Source organism: Hevea brasiliensis, chromosome 9 (genome assembly GCF_030052815.1).
Source record: "Hevea brasiliensis isolate MT/VB/25A 57/8 chromosome 9, ASM3005281v1, whole genome shotgun sequence".
Taxonomy (NCBI): Eukaryota; Viridiplantae; Streptophyta; class Magnoliopsida; order Malpighiales; family Euphorbiaceae; genus Hevea; species Hevea brasiliensis.
The window spans coordinates 9661122-9681728 of NC_079501.1; the positions used below are offsets into that span (position 1 = coordinate 9661122).

General features: G+C 33.8%; 1 protein-coding gene across 1 annotated transcript; it reads left to right on the forward strand.

Moving 5' to 3' along the window:
• Positions 1-5926: 5926 nt before the first annotated feature.
• LOC131183355 (flowering locus K homology domain-like) lies at positions 5927-19337 on the forward strand. The gene is made up of 6 exons (XM_058154142.1): positions 5927-6238; positions 8023-8260; positions 9097-9245; positions 16702-16971; positions 17851-18045; positions 18938-19337. Exons 1-6 carry the CDS (start codon positions 5927-5929, stop codon positions 19169-19171), a joined length of 1398 nt encoding a protein of 465 aa, XP_058010125.1. The 3' UTR covers positions 19172-19337.
• The last annotated feature ends 1270 nt before the right edge of the window (positions 19338-20607 follow it).

The window sequence follows — 20607 nt, forward strand, 5'->3', positions numbered from 1 at the left end:
CATGCATAATATATTTTCATGGGGTCCTTTTATACGTAGGAATGAGAAAGTTATTCTTGCTCGAGTCACATGACACAGAGTCCACTTTCTACACTACCCCTAACTTTGCTTTCACACGTAGGGATAAGTTTTTGTAGTTTCATTATCTACAAAACAAAGTTTTCGTGTAAACATCCAAATAATAATTGCTTTTGGGTTGAATAAGTTTAACTACTTTTTCTCCCAACATCATCAATGGTCTCAAAATTAGGTGCCTACATTACACTCTTCGATGGTCAGGTCAACCCAAACAGCTTCTTGTAGCCCTCCCTAGGAAAGGGGTTTCGGCACAACCTACATGGTCTATCTTCCCCAGCTCCCTTTCCCAACCCCATACTAAAAACTCATGCATATTTTTTCTCCGTCCAATTATATATAATTATATATATATATATATATATATATATATATATATATATATATATATATATATATATATATTCAAGAATTCAATGGTTGAGCATTTTATTTCGTTTGTATCATGGCTAGCTAATACGTCTTTCTTATTTAGTGGAGCTAATTAATTATTAAAATTAATCTTGCTTAGATTAACTTGACCTTCCGCTCGTTAATCTCTCAGAATCTCAAGTAAAGGATATGTCTTTTGCTTGCCACTAGGGTAAAGGGAATTGAAGGTGGGAGGTGGCATGGAGAATCTTCAGTAAATAAATGATGGCACATGCAGCCATTATTTGATGCCAAACTTAAGTCCCAAGCTTAACACAGATTGGCCTGCTTGCTAAAGCTAGCCTACGTAAATATACCTGCAAGATTAAATAAAAATTTTAAAGAGATATGGACGAAAGAAAAGTTGAAAACACATGTATATACCAGGCTAATTGATCACTTGCAAATTAATTTTTCTTAACCCACATTACATATTTATCTTCAACTATGAATCTTGTATATAATAAATGAACCCATGAAAGTAATTGAAAAAAATTATATGCAAGTGTGTTGAATTCTTCCATATATACAGGTAAAGTTGCTTTTGCAAAGTGAAAGAAAAAAAGCCAAGTCTATGTTTCAACCGACAGCTTGAATTTGTTGTAAAATAAAGTATTATATTTATCATATTAATTGAACTTTCAAAACATACAGAAATATCAGCAATATTATATGAATGGCATTTTACCATCAGCTCGAATTAGCATTAAATTAACCTTCTGGTTTGGTAAATTGGGTCTGCTGAATAATTACTGTTTCTTAGTTTTTCCTTTTGTTAACCTATTCTTCACTCCCTTTCAAGCTTTCTCCCAATATTATATTGTAGCCCTTATGTTTGGTAGAATTAAGGAAACTTATTCCCAGTACTGTATGTAAAATCCTTGTCCTAGAAAACATTTGTCTTCTCTAGCTAACACATGAATTGTATACTGATATTAATATAAAATCGATATACAAGTTGTAATTATATGGAAGAGAGTGATGGCTGAGGTGCTACAACACAACACAACGCAACCCTTTCAGTCAGAAAAGAAAAGAGAGGGAAATTGTCTATAAAATTTGCATTTCTTTTCTTGGATCGTTAACCTAGCTTATGATTACCTGTAAAATCACATAAAGAAACCAAAAGTTTACCAAGGTTTCCTTGAAGGCTTAGGTTTCGAATTAAAATGTTTAATGAAACAAGACATATATACAATGTTCATCCAATAGAGATAATGTATAATAAAAGGACACTTTTGTTATAAAAAACGCCAGACAAACCCTCGCATCACTTTGAAAAAAAAAAAAAAAAACCCTTGCATCATGCAGCTCTTGTTATTGGTCTAGAGGGCAATCATTCCAAGAAAAATCTCTTTTTTTAAGAGGTAGAGGATTCAAGCTCTCGACGATCTGTACTATGCAATAATTCTCCACTGCTTTTAAAGTCCAAATTGTCTAATCAAACCTACGATGCTAAAAGATCACCAGCAAAAGGGCTACTCCTACATCCTGAATTCAGGATAAATACAAAATAACTATGGATCCATCTTGGATCCAACATTAATCAGTATAGGGGATGTACTGGGTGACCAGAGGAAGCAAAGCCAGACAAGTTAGAAACAATAATTATGAGTTCCAGCTAAGGTACTCTGCATTATTATCACATTCCTGTGGACACTGGTCATGGTGGAGCTCCACCATGAAACTCAGCATCAACCAAAAAGAAGAAGAAGGAAAAAAAAAAAAAAAGGATGTGTTGTCGACACCTCTCTCACTCTCTTGCAATACAGCCAAACGATTCTTGGCCCAGAAATCTATATGTTTGCACCAAAATTGTAGTCTAATGGAAAATATGGAGTTAAAATAAGCCTTTTGGGTCCCCATTTGATGTAGACTTCCAAAGAAAAAATTGATAGATCTAACACCTATAAATTTGAACCAAAAAGCAAAGTGGAATCATTGCCTCTATGCAGATTTAATCCACATTTTGCAATTGAAATAGCATAAAAGTCAAAGAACCTTTTCAATAGCATTCTGTTTCTACATTTCAAGCAAGGTCCTCCCTGAAAAAGAGTTGCAGTTTTTAATTGTTGGGGTAGGGGTCTATAATTGAGAAGATTTCCACCAAGGATTTGTACCTATTCAAATTAGAGTATAGGCACCTTTTCCTTTGAGTATGCTAGAATTCCTCATTGTTAGACTGTAATTATTAAGCAATAATTTCATGTCCAATCTGTATTACATAGTAACTGGTAGGTCCCTTCACTCTGAAAATTATCTAATAATTGCTAGTATAAGGCCTTGTGTGATTAAATGTCACTTCATCTGAAAATGAGCAATAATTGAAAAAGAGGAGTTGAGAATCCCTTGCTTCTTCCAAGGAAATTAAATGTTATGATTTTGGTGCCAACGTGTTTGTCAAAGTATCTGCCCATTCTAAAATTTTCTAATTCATAATAAAAGTTCTTATTTACTTTATAATAGTAAAATAAAGGATGGACTTTATATAAGAATAAATTTAAATATTTATATTTAATTTTATTCACTCGTTTTATATATTTTAATTAATTATATATAAATTTTAATATAAATATTTAATTTAATAATTATTAAATTTATTTTTATATAAAATCGAGTTTATATTAAGAGGATATTTAATTTAACTTATAAATCAACTATACTTATCTATAAATAAAAATTATAAGTAGATTAATATTTAATAAAATTTATAAATTAAAAAAATATTATTTAAAATAAATTAAAAATTATAAGTAAGGATAATTTATCTATTAAATTTAAAACTACATTTTAACCAAGTAAAATACTTTATTACATATCCTAATAATTTTTATAAATATCTACATTACCTTTATTTTAATAACTATAACACTTAATTATATATATATATATATATATTTAATTTTAATCAATTAAATTACTTTTAAGTATTTTTTTAATTAAATATTTAAATTATTTAAAATTATTTTAAAGTAATTTTATTAAATAATAAATTATTTATTTTTAATTTAATTTATAAATTAAAAAATATACTTTAAGTTAAAAATAACTAAACTAAACATTCTCTGAATATACCTAAAATAAATAAAAAAAATCTCAATTTTTTGGCCTACCTTTTGACATGTTTAACAATTAATTTCAAATTGTCTGGCACTGGGGGACTGCAGTAGGATTCAGGAAACAAGATTTGGTCAGCAACAGCACATGAAGAAGTCTCCTTTTGCGAGCTTAAGTTGATGATTATAATGAAAAAATAATAAAATATTTAATCATTATAAAAGAAAATTATGACTTGCTTAGATAAACACCAATATGATCAGTTCTTAATTTGTTCCAAAATGTCTGCAACCTTTAATGACTTTTGTTTTATCATCTCTAAATGTTTTGCATTTAGGGTTCAAATTGATGTCTGCACTGTCCTTAATTAAATCTTTGCGCATCAACGCGCGTATGATACACGTTTTTAAAGCTTTGCTAGACTATGGGTTTCCTCTACTGGGCTTCTTTAGTTATATGGATTGGGCTGAAGTTTGCTAACCTACTTTAATTATGGACATGGAGTATAATAACTTCTTTAAAAAAATAATTTGAAAAATATAATAATTTTTTATAATTAATTTTCAACATTTTAAAATTTATTATTATTATTATTATTATTATTATTATTATTATTATTAATTCTATCAAATAATAGAATTTTTTTTTATAAAATTCATTAACGCACTAAAATCATATAATAATATAGTTATAATACTGCTCGTCAAAACACAAATATACATATTGTTGTCTCGTCTAACTACCGCCTCACCCTCGAGCACCGTTTACCAGTAGCCCAATGAAAAGCGATCTATTGAAAAAGGACAAAGACACTTGCCCTTTTTCCATTGGAGCATAATCTATTTAAGCGAGGCATTCGGTTTAATGTAAATGTTTCTGAAGAGAAGTCATGACGTTGTCACATTGACTGTTATAGTTGTTGCCATCACTCTGACGGTGCTAGTTTGAAAGAGGAGAAGGAGAGGAGAGGGACGATGGTGGAAGCAGAAAGAAGAAGAATTTGAGCTCACAAATAATCGATTTTAATATTCGTCTCCTCACATATTGACAAGTTAAATGGTTAAAATGAGTGATTTACAAATTGAAAACGTTAAGAAAATAAAGGGGAAAATAAAATTTAGTACCATGTATTTTCGCATTTTTTCAATTTAAAAATTAAAAAAAATTTTGTGATTAAACGAGGGTTTAAATTATCGTAATAATAATTTGAAAATTTAGTGGCTAATCTATACTGACATTAGCATCACGTGTATGCAGTGTAATTTGATGATATGGCGTTGACATCGGTATATACCTTATATGTTATGTAGGTCAGATGTGATGTTAATATCATGTCATTATGATACATTAGCACTACTTAAATAGAGTTAACGGCGTCAAGTGTGACGTTAATATCAATATGATATAATAGTGCCACGTAAATAGAGTTAACGGCATTAATTATTAATTAGCTAATGGTACGATAGTCTAATTATCGATATGTTAGGAAATTTTTTTCAATTTTTAAATTAAAAAAGCACAAAAGTACACTATCCTAATTGTACTATCTAATGAAAATATTGAAGGGCTTGAACTTGTGCTTCATTGCATTGCATGACCCTTGTTTTGTTGCGTCATAGATTGTCCTCCCATCTCGCTTAGGTGTTGCTTCTCTCTGCATATCTAGGTAGGTACCGCCAATTTCGTTTCGTAAATTTATCTAAGTGTAGTGACTTCAACATCTTTGTTTGACTTAAACATCTTTGTTTCTTTTATGTGATTTCTCTACTTAATTGTTTATTGTTCTCACAAAAAAAATATTTCATGTGTTCTTTGGTCTACATTGGATGCTTTGTGGCTTTTGCTAAAATGTGAAATGTTACTGTCATATCTTCTGTTTTTTTGGGGGGAATGTTGAGGAAATTGATGGAAATTTAAACAATGGCCCTGCTAATTTTGTCAAACTGCACTAGTTGACTGGGCCTTTTGCATTCTTTGGAAATAAATAGCTATGTTGTTCCTGGAGGCTTTTTTTTTTTTTCTTTCAATTTTTACTTCCCTTTCCTTTTAATTGTAAATGATTTTCGTTTTCTTGATCGTTATAAGGTAATGTTTTCATTCAACCATTGGGAATTTGAGGAAGGAAGTTGGAATTAATCATTTTTTGTTATGTTGGAATTTGTTGAGGATGAAAGAATTGTCCTCGAGGATGACTATATTATATTTTGTAGGCAAGTTTAATGCTGTTTTAATTGCAAGCTAATTAGCGGAGTAAATTATAGCAAACTGAAGTCTTTAAAAAAATTGGTAGGACTTGTAGACATCATGTCCTTATCCTGTATGTTTTGTGTTGGACATAAATATGAATTGATTTCATGGGTTGTATTTGCCTAGATAACTTTTTATGGCGGGGGAAGATTTACTGAAACGTAATGATGGAGGTGCACCAGAGGACTTGCAGTTGAAACATGATGATGTTGATGTTCTTGAAGACTCAGAGTCTCCAAAAATACAAGAATCTGACCCTGAATTGGCCCATGATGAGGGAAAGAGGTGGCCTGGATGGCCTGGAGAGAATGTTTTCAGGATGCTGATTCCTGTGCAAAAGGTTGGTAGTATCATTGGCCGAAAGGGAGAATCCATTAAGAAAATTATTAAGGAGACAAAGGCTCGGATTAAAATTCTGGATGGCCCTCCTGGGATCTTGGAAAGAGCAGTGAGTTTCACATTTTCATTGAGTTATATTATATACCAATGAGAAATTTTATAATAATTGCTTTAGTGCTATTTTCTACCTTATTGGTAAGTCCTTATGTCAGCAACTGAACGTTATACTGATTTGCTGATACTTAACCTGTTTCTAGTGCGTGAACTGTTCTCTGCTTTCATTGTTGGATGCATGCTCCCTCTGCATCCCCCACCTGTCTTTGGCACACATGTTTTATGGTTTTGATGTATGTATTTCATATTGAGCTGATATTCCTCAAATATTAATTGCTGAAGCATGGTTGACAACACTGAAAAGCTAGTTAATCTCAAATATTTTACCCCAATTTTCATGGTTTTGTTTTGGAACTCATCAATCGCATGTGTAGACTTGCCATCTCTTGCAAACATTATTAGATGTTAGGACTTGCCAAAAATTTTATTCTTCTAGGATCATCTTGAATAGTGTTATTAATGTTTCATGTCAAAACAAACTTGTTTCCTAGTTATTTTGATTTTCTTATAATTATGGAAGTGTATATTGTGGGAACCTCTTAGTGCGGTAGATGTTCTCCACTGCCATTTTCCCCTCAATAAGGCAAAATTTATTTGTGGTTGCTCCAATCATGGTTAATTAATAACAATCGGCAAACAATAACAAAACATACATTCTTAAATTAAAAGTTTTTGTTAAACAGTCAGACAGGAAAGATGCAAAGACATAATAAATGGAAATGCCAACTTAAACAACACATTACATGGATGTCTACAGGTTCTTCTCAGATCTAAAGCCACAAATCAATGATGAAAGTGGCATCAAACTAGAAGAACCAAACATCAAGATCGAAGGGGTGAGCACCAAGTGCTGAAAGTACATTTTGACTTAACTATCAGAATTCAGAAATACTTTACGTGGATTTCAGTTCCTAGAAGATTTGCATTGTATCTAGTAACTTCAGAACTTGGTCAGTTAATGTCTCACAAGAAATTGTTAAGCTGTTTAGAAGAAATCTTCAATAATTGACATAAATATTATCCAAAATTACTAAAAGAAATCTCAAACTAACAGCTCAGCTGTTTAAAATTTGGTCAAATGGTGTATTATAAAATATTTCTTGATCCATTTTATTACATGAGTGACATAAAACACATTAACACAACAGCAATCAGATTCTGTTTTGCAAATTATATTTACCTGGTGTAATGTTGTCTCATGGGTACACTCTCACAAGCAAATTCATGCAACCCTCAAGCAAGTCGGAGCAAATGAATATGTTGCTCCAGTTAGGGCATTGTTCCACTGTACCAGCCTGTGGAAACCATGAACCTGATATCAGAACCTGTTATTAGCATAATATCGGGATTGTTATTTTTTGCATCAATGAATGCAGTTTAGGGATTAGCATTTTTTTCTTTCTTCAATTGTCTTGATGTTTTATTTTACAAGTTATACATGTTTATATAACAGTTTATGTGTGCCAACATTTTGATGAGATATTTTGGTTTGGGATGAATCATCTAGCTAATGATGTATCAAAATTATGGATATTGACTATTTATTCTACATTTAATTGAAGTTTGATAAAGAGACCTTCAATGGGAGTTTAGAAAAATATTTTAGTCTGATCAATTTTTATCATGTGTTTATTTTGAATTTTTTGTACAGTGTTGCATAAGATGCTAGATTTTATTTGCATGTCCTAGTATTAAATTCTGCCGCTTGATCTTACTATACATTAAGTATGAGAATCGTTTGGAAAGTTATTGATTTACCATCTTCTGCTCTTTTTAAAGGTCATGGTTTCTGCAAAAGAAGAGCCCAATGTTTCTATATCTCCAGCTATGGATGGTTTGCTGAGGGTTCATAAGCAAATTCTTGGTTCAGATGATTCTGCAAGTCCTGCTACTTCAGACATCAAAGCCAGACTTCTAGTGGCTGGTGCTCAAGCAGCAAGCTTGATTGGGAAGCAAGGCTCCACTATAAAATCTATTCAAGATGCTTCTGGTTGTACCATTCGAATTCTTGGAGCAGGTAATCTTATGAATTGTAGTGTTGTTATGAATGCTACAACCTGGCACATGCCAAGTACAGGCACACACTTGAGTGAAGTAAAGTTCACATCTTTGAAATGAGTTGTATCATAAAATTTTAAAGAAATGACACTAAGAAAGCTAAACTTAACATGTTTGCTTAAATGTGGGGGCATTGGGCTGTGACACAAAGGTTGTAGTTCCTGGTCATTATGTTGTCTAATCTCATTAAAATTTCTATGCAGTAAGTAATTAAGCAAAACAACTATCGAATCATAAAAATGGTAACACTACTCTTCACATGATTTCCTTTTGCCTTAAAGGCACTTCACCTGAGGGTTTAGAAGTCCACCTTGGGGCTTCGTGTCTTGTGTCTTTGGTGTGCCTATAACAACACTATAAGCATTATGCTCCATATTAGAATGTTTGAATCATTCTCATACTTCAACCATTGCTGTAGAAATGTGGATGCACAATATTATGCTCGATTGGAGACTGCTTAAATCATGTTTGTGAAACTACTCTGTCTGTCTAATTTATTTATGGGCTTTTTTTTTTCTTAATTTTTTTTTGTTTAACACTTTTTGTCTCTAATTATCCCCTTGTGTTATTGTTTCATGCAACATTTTCATTTGTAACTGTCTTATATGTCTGTTACTTGAAACTTGTTCTGGTTGAGCTCTACGCACTTCCCCCCTCACCCATTTTTGTGAAATAAAGAAGGGGCTTAATTTAGAAAATAGAAAGTGAATGCATTTTGTTTATCAAACACGCTGCAGTAATATTTGAAGTGTTATGTCAATTTGGCTTTACTACTGTTTAATTAATTTACTGCAGAACGCCTGCCACCTTTTGCTCTGAAAGATGATAATATTGTTGAGATACTAGGTGAGCCAGCAAGTGTGCACAAAGGAGTTGAACTAATTGCTAATCATCTTCGGAAGTTCTTAGTTGACCACAGTATTATTGGAGTGTTTGAAACACAAGTAAGTTTGCCAATTCTTCTCTCATCTATGGTACATTTTTAAAAATGGAAACCGAATGTGGATGGGTTCGATCTAGGTTATTATAGTCAACTAATATCGAATGCAATTGTTTCCTAAAGTAGCAATGGCCTTGTTCTATTGGTGTAGAAAACAGAGAATTTAGAAAATTTTCTTTTATATTTCTTCATACTAAAATGATTTACAAGCATTCTAATTTATATACGAAGGCTAGTACTAACTAGGAAACTAATAATAGCCAATAAATACAATGATTTCTAATTATATTCTAATTTACAGCTAATTTACATTGATTAAGGGATTTACACTAATTGAAGAATTCTAACACTCCCACTCAAGTTGATTCATGTATGTTGCATATGCCCAACTTGCAAACTAAGGTATAAAACCCCTTACAACTTAATTTCTTAGTGAACACATCAGCTAACTGGTCTTTCGACCCTCTGTAAGAGATACTTAAGGAACCATTGACAATTTTTTCTTTTATGTAGTGTCTGTCAATCTCTATATGCTTAGTCCGATCATGCTGAACTGGATTGTGAACTATAGTAATGGTAGCTTTGTTATCACAGAACAGAGACAAACTACTAGTTTCCAGCAATTGTAATTCCTCCATCAACTTTCGTAACCACAATAGTTTATAAATACCTTGAGCCATTGCTCTAAACTCAACCTCTGCACTGGATCTAACTGTCACATTTTGCTTCTTGCTTCTCCAAGTGACTAGACTACCACCAACAAAAGTACAATAACCAGATGTCAATCTCCTATCATCAAGAGATACACCCCAATCTGCATCTGTAAAGGCCTTAATCTGAAAATGGCCATTCTTTGAGAAAATAAGTCCTTTCCCAGGTGCAAATTTTAAGTATCACAAGATGCGAAAAATAGCCTCCAAATGAGGTTCACGAGGATCATGCATATACTGACTCACTAGACCCACTGCATATGCTATATCTGGTCTGGTATGCGAAAGGACCTAGCATTCCTGTTTCCTCCAACAAATCTAGTATGTACTTCCTTTGAGAAATAAAGATTCCTTTATCTGATTTGACAACCTCTATTCCAAGAAAGTACTTTAGCCTTCCAAAATCTTTGATTTCAAACTCCTGTGCTAGTTGTTCCTTTAGATGAATCATTTATTCCCTATCATCACTAGTTACTACAATATCATCCACATAGACAATAAGCAGAGTGATCTTACCCTTATAGTGTTTTATAAACAAGCTGTGATCAGCATTGCTTTGGCAGTATCCAAAAGAAACCATAACCTTACTAAACTTGTCAAACCATGCCCTAGGTGACTGTTTTAAACCATACAGTGCTTTCTTCAATCTGCAAACTTTTTCTTTGGTCTTTCCATTCTCAAACCCTGGAGGGATTTCTATATATACTTTTCTTCCAAATCACCATGTAGAAAGTCATTTTTTACATCAAACTGCTACAAATTCCACTCAAGATTTATTGCACAAGATAGTAAAATTCTAATGGTATTCATTTTAGCAACAGGAGCAAACATTTCCTGATAATCTACCCCATACATCTGTGTGAAGCCTTTTGCTATCAGCCTAGCCTTATACCTTTCAATTGAACCATCTGCTCTATGTTTCACAGTGAACACCCACTTGCAGCTAACTGGTTTTTTCCCCATTAGAAGAGTAACAAGTTCCCAAGTCTCATTCTTTGCTAGAGTTTTCATCTCCTTCACCATGGTTGCCTTCCATTTCGGATCAAGACATGCTTTCTTCTAATCCTGTGGGATAGAAACAGAGGAAACAGACAATAGAAAGGCTCTATAGGATAGAGACAAAGAATCATAGGAAATGAAGTTAGAGATGGGATGTTTAGTACAAGTTCTAACACCTTTTCTGAGAGTAATAGGAATATCAAGATCATTATTAGAAGAAGGAAGAGTAGACTGAGAATTAAAATTAGACTCTTCAGGAACCAAAGGAGACTCATCATATACCTCAGGATATTCAGGAATTGAATCCAGAGATTCCGATTGATCAGCAGTCTCCTACTCGATGGCTACATCTGTCTTGTTCTGTCGAGTATAGATTCTCAAATCTGGTCCATTTAGTCTCCCTCGAGATTTAGGTGACTCCCCCTAAGTATCATTATTATGTATAGTCTTTAAATCCAGATTTTCCCTTTGAAGTTGAAAGTTGGGAGAGCACAAAGAAGAAGGGAAAGAAACCTCTTCTTCCTTCCTATGCTCGCCCTGAAGAGGTGGATAGAAATAAGATTCAGATTCCCTAAAAGTAACATCCATGCTCACAAAATATTTCGTGTAGGAGGGTCGTAACACCTATACCCTTTATGAGTACTGGAATAACCAACAAAGACACTTGAGGGCTAGAGGTTCTAACTTCCCCCTATTAGGCTGATGAACAAAGCAAACACAATCAAAGACCTTTGGAGGAACAGTATATGAATTTTTACCTTACAAAACCTCTAAAGGACTCTTAAACTCCAAAATTCGGAGTGGCATCCTGTTAATAAGATATACAGCAGAAAGAATTGCATCCCCCAGTAAGGTTTGGGAATATTCATTGTAAATATAAGAGACCTAGCAACCTCAACTAAATGTTTATTTTTTCTTTTAGACACTCCATTTTGAGCACTAGTGTTAACATAATTAGTCTGGTGCAAAATTCCGTGTGACTTTAAATATTTCTGAAAAACTCCATTCATATACTCTGTGCTATTATTAGTTCTCAATATTTTAACATGAGCATAAAACTGGATGCTAATCATTTTGTGAAACTGCTGAAAACATGAAAATACTTCATTTTTTCCTTTCATCAGATATAACAAAGTTAACCTACTGCAACAATCAATAAAAGTCACAAACCATTTATAACCTGATAAAGATACAGTTTGAGTAGGCTCCCACACATCAGAATGGATAGTCATAAAAGAAATTGAAGCCTTATTATTTATTGCAGGATAAGATTGTCTAGTATGTTTGGCAAACTCACAAGCATCACATACTAACAATTCAATTTTGCATTACTTAAACAAAAGAGGATAAAGTTTCTCTAAAACAGTAAATGAAGGATGTCACTGAATAATTTCTTCCTCAACACCCATAGACTGTCCCAACATGGCCTGATCAATACAATCATTCAATAGATATAGCCGATCTTGCTCTCTGCCACTGCCAATCATTCTCCCTGTTATCAACTCCTGAAACACACAGTGAGTGGGAAAAAATTCAATTATGCAGTTGAAAGCTTTTGTGATAGAACTAACAAATAAAAGGTTAATAGGAAAGTTAGGCATATGTAAGACAGAACTAAGACTTATAGTAGAAGTCCATTTAATAGAACCTGTTCCAGAAACATTAGATAAGGATCCATTCACAATACAGACTTTTCTTTGCCTGAACATGAAGAATAGGATGTGAATTTATTCCAAGAGCCTGTCATATATGTGTTTGCTCTAGAATCTATAACCCAAGGCATATGAACAGTACAAGATAGCAAAGAAAGAAGCAAAAAAGCCAGTTAGTCAAGCAAGAGCACAGGCTTTTGAGAAACTTGGAACTAAAGAAGGGGAGAAAGATATTTATAGATTAGCAAGGAAGAGAGAAAAAAAATATCAAGATCTTAATCAAGTTAGGTGCATTAAGGATAAAGAAGGAAAAGTGTTGGTGAAAGATGAGGACATTAAAGAAAGATGGAGAAATTATTTTAATGATCTCTTTAATAATAGTCAAAATGGTAATAGCGTGAATATAGACTACAGAAAAATAGAAAAGAATGTGAATTATACTAGAAGGATTAGATCTTTAGAAGTAAAGGAAGCATTTAAGAGAATGAAAGTGAGTAAAGCCTGTAGACCCGATGAAATACCAATTGAAGTGTGGAAGTGTTTGGGAGATATGAGAGTAGCATGGTTAACTAAATTATTTAATAAGATTCTAAACTCAAAGAAAATGCCTGATGAATGGAGGAGGAGTATTTTAGTACCTATTTTTAAAAATAAGGGAGACATATAGAGTTGCTCAAACTATAGAGGAATTAAACTCATGAGTCATACTATGAATTTGTGGGAGAGAGTTGTGGAGCATCGACTACGTCATGATACTTCTATCTCTCTCAATCAATTTGGTTTCATGCCCGGTCATTCAACTATGAAAGCGATCTTTCTCATTAGAAGCTTGATGGATAAATATAGAGATGTGAAGAAAGATCTACACATGGTTTTTATTGATTTGGAGAAGGCTTATGATAGTGTTCCAAGAGATGTCTTATGGAATGTGTTAGAATAAAAGAGGGTATCTATTAGATACATACAAGTGTTGAAAGATATGTATGAAGGAGCAACTACTATTGTGCGTACAGTGGGAGGGAACACAAGAGATTTTCTGATCTCAATTAGATTACACCAAGGATCAGTCATAAGCCCTTACCTTTTTACATTAGTTTTAGATGAATTTACGAAACATATACAAGAGAGTATTCCTTGGTGCATGATGTTTGCGGATGATATTGTTCTGATAGATGAGACATGAGAAGGAGTCAATAGAAAGCTAGAGTTTTGGAGAAGTACTCTAGAGTCAAAAGGTTTTAAGTTAAGTAGAACGAAGACAGAATACATGTATTGCAAGTTCAGTGAAGGCCAAACTGATGATAGGGAAGGAGTTAGTTTGAATGGAGTTGTATTGTCCCAAAGTAATCACTTTAAATATCTAGGCTCAGTCCTTCAAGTAGATGGGGCATGTGAGGAGGATGTTAGTCATAGGATTAAAGTCGGATGGTTGAAGTGGAGACGTGCCACTGGAGTTTTATGTGATCGTAAGATTCCCAATAAGTTGAAACGAAAATTTTATCGTACAGCCATACGATCGGCTATGTTATATGGTAGTGAGTGTTGGGCACTGAAAGAGTCGTATGCGTCTAAGATAAGAGTTACCGAGATGAAAATGTTAAGGTGGATGAGTGGCCATACTAGACTAGATAAAGTCTATAATGAGAGTATTAGAGAAAAGGTAGGAGTGGTGCCAATTGAAGATAAGTTGAGAGAAGGAAGATTGAGGTGATTTGGTCATGTGAAGCATAGACATACGGAGGCTCCAGTTAGACAAGTAGAGCACATTAGGTTAGATGATAGAAAGAAAAAAAGGGGTAGACCTAAATTGACTTGGAGGAGAGTAGTACAATATGACCTAGAAGCATTACATATTTTTGAAGATTTAACTCAAAATCGTTTAGAGTGGAGAAAGTGAATCCATATAGCCGATCCCAAATTTTTGAGATAAAAGCTTAGTTGAGTTGAGTTGAGTTGAGTTAAGAATCTATAACCCAAAATGAATTATTATGATTGGCAAGAAAAGCATTACCTGAGTTGATGAAGTTAGAAGAGGCAACTGTAGTGAATTGTGATTCAAGTTATGATAGGAATCGTCTCAGAGTCTGTACCTCTTCATTGGAAAACATCCCAGTGATAGCAGTATCTTCAAAAACACTCACAGCCTCAGATACATTTGCTTATGATCTAGCAGAGCCCGTCCTTTCTTCTCCACGCCCTTTAGGTAGTGCGGCAGACTTCAACATTGTTCTTTGGTGTGCCGAGATTTTCCACAGTAGTCACAATACAAGTGATCCTTATCTAATGGACCATATGACTATTCTCGTAAGGAGTTAGCAGTTAACTCAGTCTTATCAATAGCTGTAGAATTGATCATGACACTCCTTCTGCTCTTCTCCTGCTGAACATAAGAGTATGTCTGCCTTAAGGTGGGCAAAGGATCCTTACCAAGCACTTGAACCCGAATCTGATCATACTCCACATTTAGCCCAGCAAGAAAATCATATATGCGCTCATTCTCAACCAATTTCTAGAATTTAACTGCATCAACTAGACATGAAGCCTGAAAGTCCTAATAGAAATCCAACTCTTGCCATAGATCACTCAGTTTCGCATAATACTGAGCAACAATCAACTCACCTTATTTCATTCCATTAATCTTGTTTCTAAGCTCATAAACTTATGCATCATTCTCAACTTGAGAATAAGTCTGAGAAACAGCACTCCAAATAGTAGCGACACTATCCAATAGTAAATACCCACAAGCTATATGATGTTGCATAGAATTGATGAGCCATAACATAACAAGAGAGTTCTCCGACTCTCACTGGCCGTGGGTAGAACTAATACTTTTTGGCTTTTTTCTATCACTAGTGATATACCTCTACAGTCTTCTAGCCGGAATGAACAGTAGACAAGATCTAGACCATGTCAAATAATTAGTTCCATCCAACTTTATAGGACTAATTTATAAAGAGGGATTATTATCAACAAATCCAGCCTTTGTTTCAGAGGCTTTTTTCTTTTTATCAGTCATTTTTCAATTAAAAAAATAGGTACTGAGACAGAAAGCAAGAAATTGGGCAACAGAAGGTATCCAAAAAAATAAATGTGCAAACTAGGAGTAAAAACATGTTGGTTAGAGGCCCACCGGACAATGAAGGTTGTTAGTAAGAGGCGCGGTCGAAAAAATCACTGAAAAAAAGGGTGCACGCGTCGGCGTGTAAAGAGTGACATGAGACTTCTGGAGGCGCGTGACCTCACGCACTTCATCAGACGATGGCAGGACTCCGGGCGTAGGCCGATCAGATGGTGTCCTTCCTACTCAAGTGGGTGGTGACAGTCACCTCCCTTCCTACAACGACATAGAAGCTTGACCCAAAAAAAAAAAAAAAACCCAGAACTACACTGTTCATGCCAATAAATTTTGGCACTGCTTTGATACCATGTAGAAAACAGAGAATTTGGAAAATTTTATTTTATATTTCTTCATACTAAATTGATTTACAAGCATTCTAATTTATATACAAAGGCTAGGACTAACTAGAAAACTAATAATAGTCAATAAATACAATGATTTCTAATTATAATTTAGGGCTAATTTACACTGATTAAAGGTTTTACACTAATTGAGGGATTCTAACAATTGGTTTTCAGGATAGTTGACCAGCGGCTGGTTCATTAGTCATCCATACATTACTTGATTGGCCCATTCAATCAGCTGTTGGCATGGTAGTCAAATTTGAGTGCAACATGACTAAGATTAGGCAAAAACTCCCCATATTTTCCAATAATAATTCAAACTTGGTTCAGACAGCCTATTTTGCTTGTACTCATATATAAGGTCCTACATATGTGGCCAACCTCAAAATCCTTTGGACTCAAACAACAAAACTAATCTCGTTCAATTCAACTTTTTAGGTCATTTAACTTATTTCCTTCTCAAGTTTGCGTTTGTAAAATATAGCATGTGAAACTTGTTGATGGATTGCATGGGGTTCAAGTTATTGTAATGGTTTTGGTAACTTTGCAAGATGATGCATATTTATATATTGCACATACATTTGTAGGTTTATCTGCAGCTTGTGTTTATTAAGAATTAGAAAATTTATGATGTCAGATGCAAATGCCAAATGTTCGATCAAACCAGAACATGATCCCACAACAATCTTGGGGCCCTCTGCAGGCTTTTCTGAACAATGCTGGTGGTAGAAATGTTTATGGGCCCAATTCCCAATATTTGCTGCCTCAACATCAACATGATCATTATCATCCGCATTCTGATATACCTCCTTTTGATCAGCAGCCCCATCTAGGTCCTTCCATATATGGAAGAGATACTTCTATAGGCCATTCATCAAATGCACAGCCACAATCAGTGGTTGGAAAGGTTTATTTTCTTCGCTTTGATCTTGATTTTTTTCTTAGTTAATAGCATTTTTCGATGAGCAAATTGGACAGTAGCAAAATTTTGGCAAATGATGTTTTCTGTTGAATTTGTGCTTCCTCTGTTGAGGAAATCACTAAATTAAGTCCTTTCAGTGTCTCACACAGTGGTTGTTTTTGTTTGATTAGTATGGTTCTTAAATATATAATCCTATTTTCTAAGGTGTGGTACCATTAAAAACAACCTTAGGATATGACTGAAATTTGAGGGCCTTGAGGATAGGTTTTCTAAACATAAACTTCTTTCGTGTTGATTTTGTACTTGATCTGGCATTTGTTATTTGGTAAGTGTGCTTCCAAGGAGCCTCTTTATGCATATAAATGCCACTGCTTTTTACACATAAATTCTACTTCTATGTTCTATGGATACCTTATATAGGATCTATTGCTGAATATACAGTTGTGAATGCTTAATTAATTTATCATTTTCGCCTTGAGTTAGTATTCACTTGATGTGACATTATTCAAATTAAGAGGTATTTTTGGTTAAAATGACTGTTAATACTTTGGAGTGTTTGAGTTAAATGTAATTAGTAAGTATTAGTTAATAGGTTGAATTCAGAAGTATCATACTGGGTTTGGGTTTTTCATTTTCTTACTGTTGGTTTTAGTCCTTTTACTCCAAGTTTAAACTGTTACACTCTCTGTTAAGCTACACACTTGAAGATGTCATATACTAGGGCTATAATTACGTAAAAAAATTTACAATTGATGCGGAATTGGTTTCTAATAGAGCTGAATTGCGAATAAGGATTCATATATCCAACCCCAACTTGTTTGGAATTTAGGCTTAATTGCTGTTGTTGTTTTTGTTGTTGTGTAGATGATACACCATATGCAAATCCCTCTGTCATATGCTGATGCTTTGATTGGTGTATCTGGTGCAAACATAAGCTATATACGTCGTGCCAGTGGGGCTGCTATTGCAGTACAGGAAACAAGGGATGTGCCTGGTGAGATGACTGTTGAAATTAATGGAACTGCTTCACAAATGCAAACAGCTCAACAGTTGATACAGGTATTTCTATTATTTCCCTGATGATCTTTTGAAGGAGCTCAGCCCAATATTTCTGTTTTCTTATTTGACTACCGCATACAGAAAGGTCGACAGCTATTGTGTCATGAAATTGTCCTGGGCTCAAAGTCTGGTGCAGGCACAAACTATTCAAAGAAATGCTTCCAGTTTGATTAATTTCCTGTTTGTTGCTGCCCAAACATTGATTTGGAGAAGGGATATCTGTCCATTAATTAATTTTCTTTTCCCTACTCTATCTGTTTTTAGGGATCAGGGTGGGCAGGTGGGTTGTGAATGAGCTAGCATTTTAGCTATTCTTTATGGCATCAATATTGAGAGTTCAGGTCTAATATTCACAATATATTTGAGCAAAGATTAAGCTAAAAGAGGCATGATGATTCCTAGGATTCAGCATTTTGCTGGTTCATCAATTAGATGTAATGTAGCTAGTGCATGGCAGTATGAGCATGTCAATAAATGTATGACAACAAAGCCTGGAAGATGTTTCACTTTCGTTAGAATTGTATTTGCACTTTTCTGTTGTTTAGCCGTATATAAAGTTGCATTTATTCATCTCCCTGGTAAAGCCTGTTTAAAGATGGAGTCACGTTTCATGCTGCAATTATTGTCCTGGGAAAATTTGCTTGAAGCACAGAATTGTCACTACCAGTTGCATATAATAGGATACTGATGTCTATTCGTGTCTTCTTATTGACCTGCCAATAAAATGTGTTTTATTCTGATGAACTAGCAGCAAGAGTTGCATTGCTATACTGGTTACCTTAATAGTACATGTTGAACTAGTTTAGTTTCTTTTTCCCTTTCTTTTTGGGGGGATTGGAGGAGCATTTGTTTTGTTGATTTATTTAAATTACCCTCTTTTTTTGTGATGCAGAACGTCATTGCTGAAGGTAAAAGTAACTCGCAGAACCGAACAAGAGAATCAATTGGTCAGGGATTTAATGCCTATCCAGCTTTCTCATCCAGTGGATCAGTCAGTCGAGAGTACACTCCTTATCCAGCTAAAGGTCTGATATACGCATCGCAACCATCTGAAGTTACTAGACATGTGGGCCATTCACCAGCTGAAAACCATGGTTCAGGGCATGGCACTGATTATGGCTACTGAGAAGCCAAGGTTCTACATTTGGGGTTTTGATTTGCTTGCGATAGAATATATATTTGGGTCCATTCACCTGGAAATGTGGTGAATTTGATATTAACTATTTATGTTTTGGTTTACAAATAGTTTGATTTGTGTTTAGTGAATTTGAACAAAAGGACTATTCCATAAACAAAAATATATCTCAGGGATAAATTTATTTTTCATTAAAAATTAAAAAAAAAAAAAGTTAAACTGTGATTTTTATTATAATTAAGGGATTAAATTGTAAAATATCCAATATTTTACTTAGTAATATTGTTAAAATGTTAATTGGTAAATATGAATTTTAATAGCAGTGAATTTATTGAAATAAACTTAATTTAATGCATTTAAATATACATATAGATTAATTCTAAACGGAAAAAATAAAATTAATAATTATGTTTCTAAGTGTTAGAGATATGGGGAGTTTAAAACGCTTTATGAGAATCCTTCTTGATCTAAGAAATAAACATACTCATCTAATTAAAATTTTGCAATGGATTTATCGGTTCTTCTCACTTATATGTCTCGCATTTATTCTTTCTTTTTTCCAATATGAAAATTTCACACTTGCATATTTCCTTAGACAATTTAACTTTCACAATTTTAATTGAATCTCTTAGGTTTTTCGATAATTTTTAATTAATATATACTTTTTCACTTATTATTGTTGGATGTTTAGTATTTTGAGTGTTTAAATAATTAAATGTAAACGTTTACATTTCAGTTTTTATTTAATAAAAAATAAATTTGAAATTGCACACTGTAGACACCACATTTTAGGTCGATCTCTAGTCACGACTTGCATTTTAGCCGATCTCCCTCGTAGGCGTTTTACCCGATCTCTACCATTTACTTGATCTCAAGTCATTTTCTCCGAATCCACAATAACTTGTTTTCAGATGATTAGTAAATCCAGAGTCTGTCTGATCTCATGAACAAATTAAGTATTTTTCGATCCCTATGTTTATTCGACCTGTTGTCGAACCACCGGAATTTGCATTGTGTTTTCCGATCCCCTAACCCCAAACTTCAGGTAATTCCAGGTAGTTTCTGGATCAGGTCTCCCTCGCATTATTCAAATTAATATCTTATCTGATCTATAAATGATCCTGAACCTAGCAAAATTGGATCGAGACCTGATCTCAAATCATTTATTTTCAAAGGTTTTCTAATCTCATCTTTGCGCTTAATGTTTACCGAGCTCTTTAAGTAGTCATGCTCGATAACCAATCTTAAACTTTGTGTTTGGACTTATCCAATTAATTGGGAATTGAGTTAACGTTCATTCGTTCTTAGTTTGGTATTTTTCCGATCTCATCAAGAACCGATCACTAAAGAAATTAAAATTCATTCCAAAGAAAAATTATACAAAAGTTATTCGGTAGGAGGGTCTTCCCTAACCTGCTCTTTAGTTA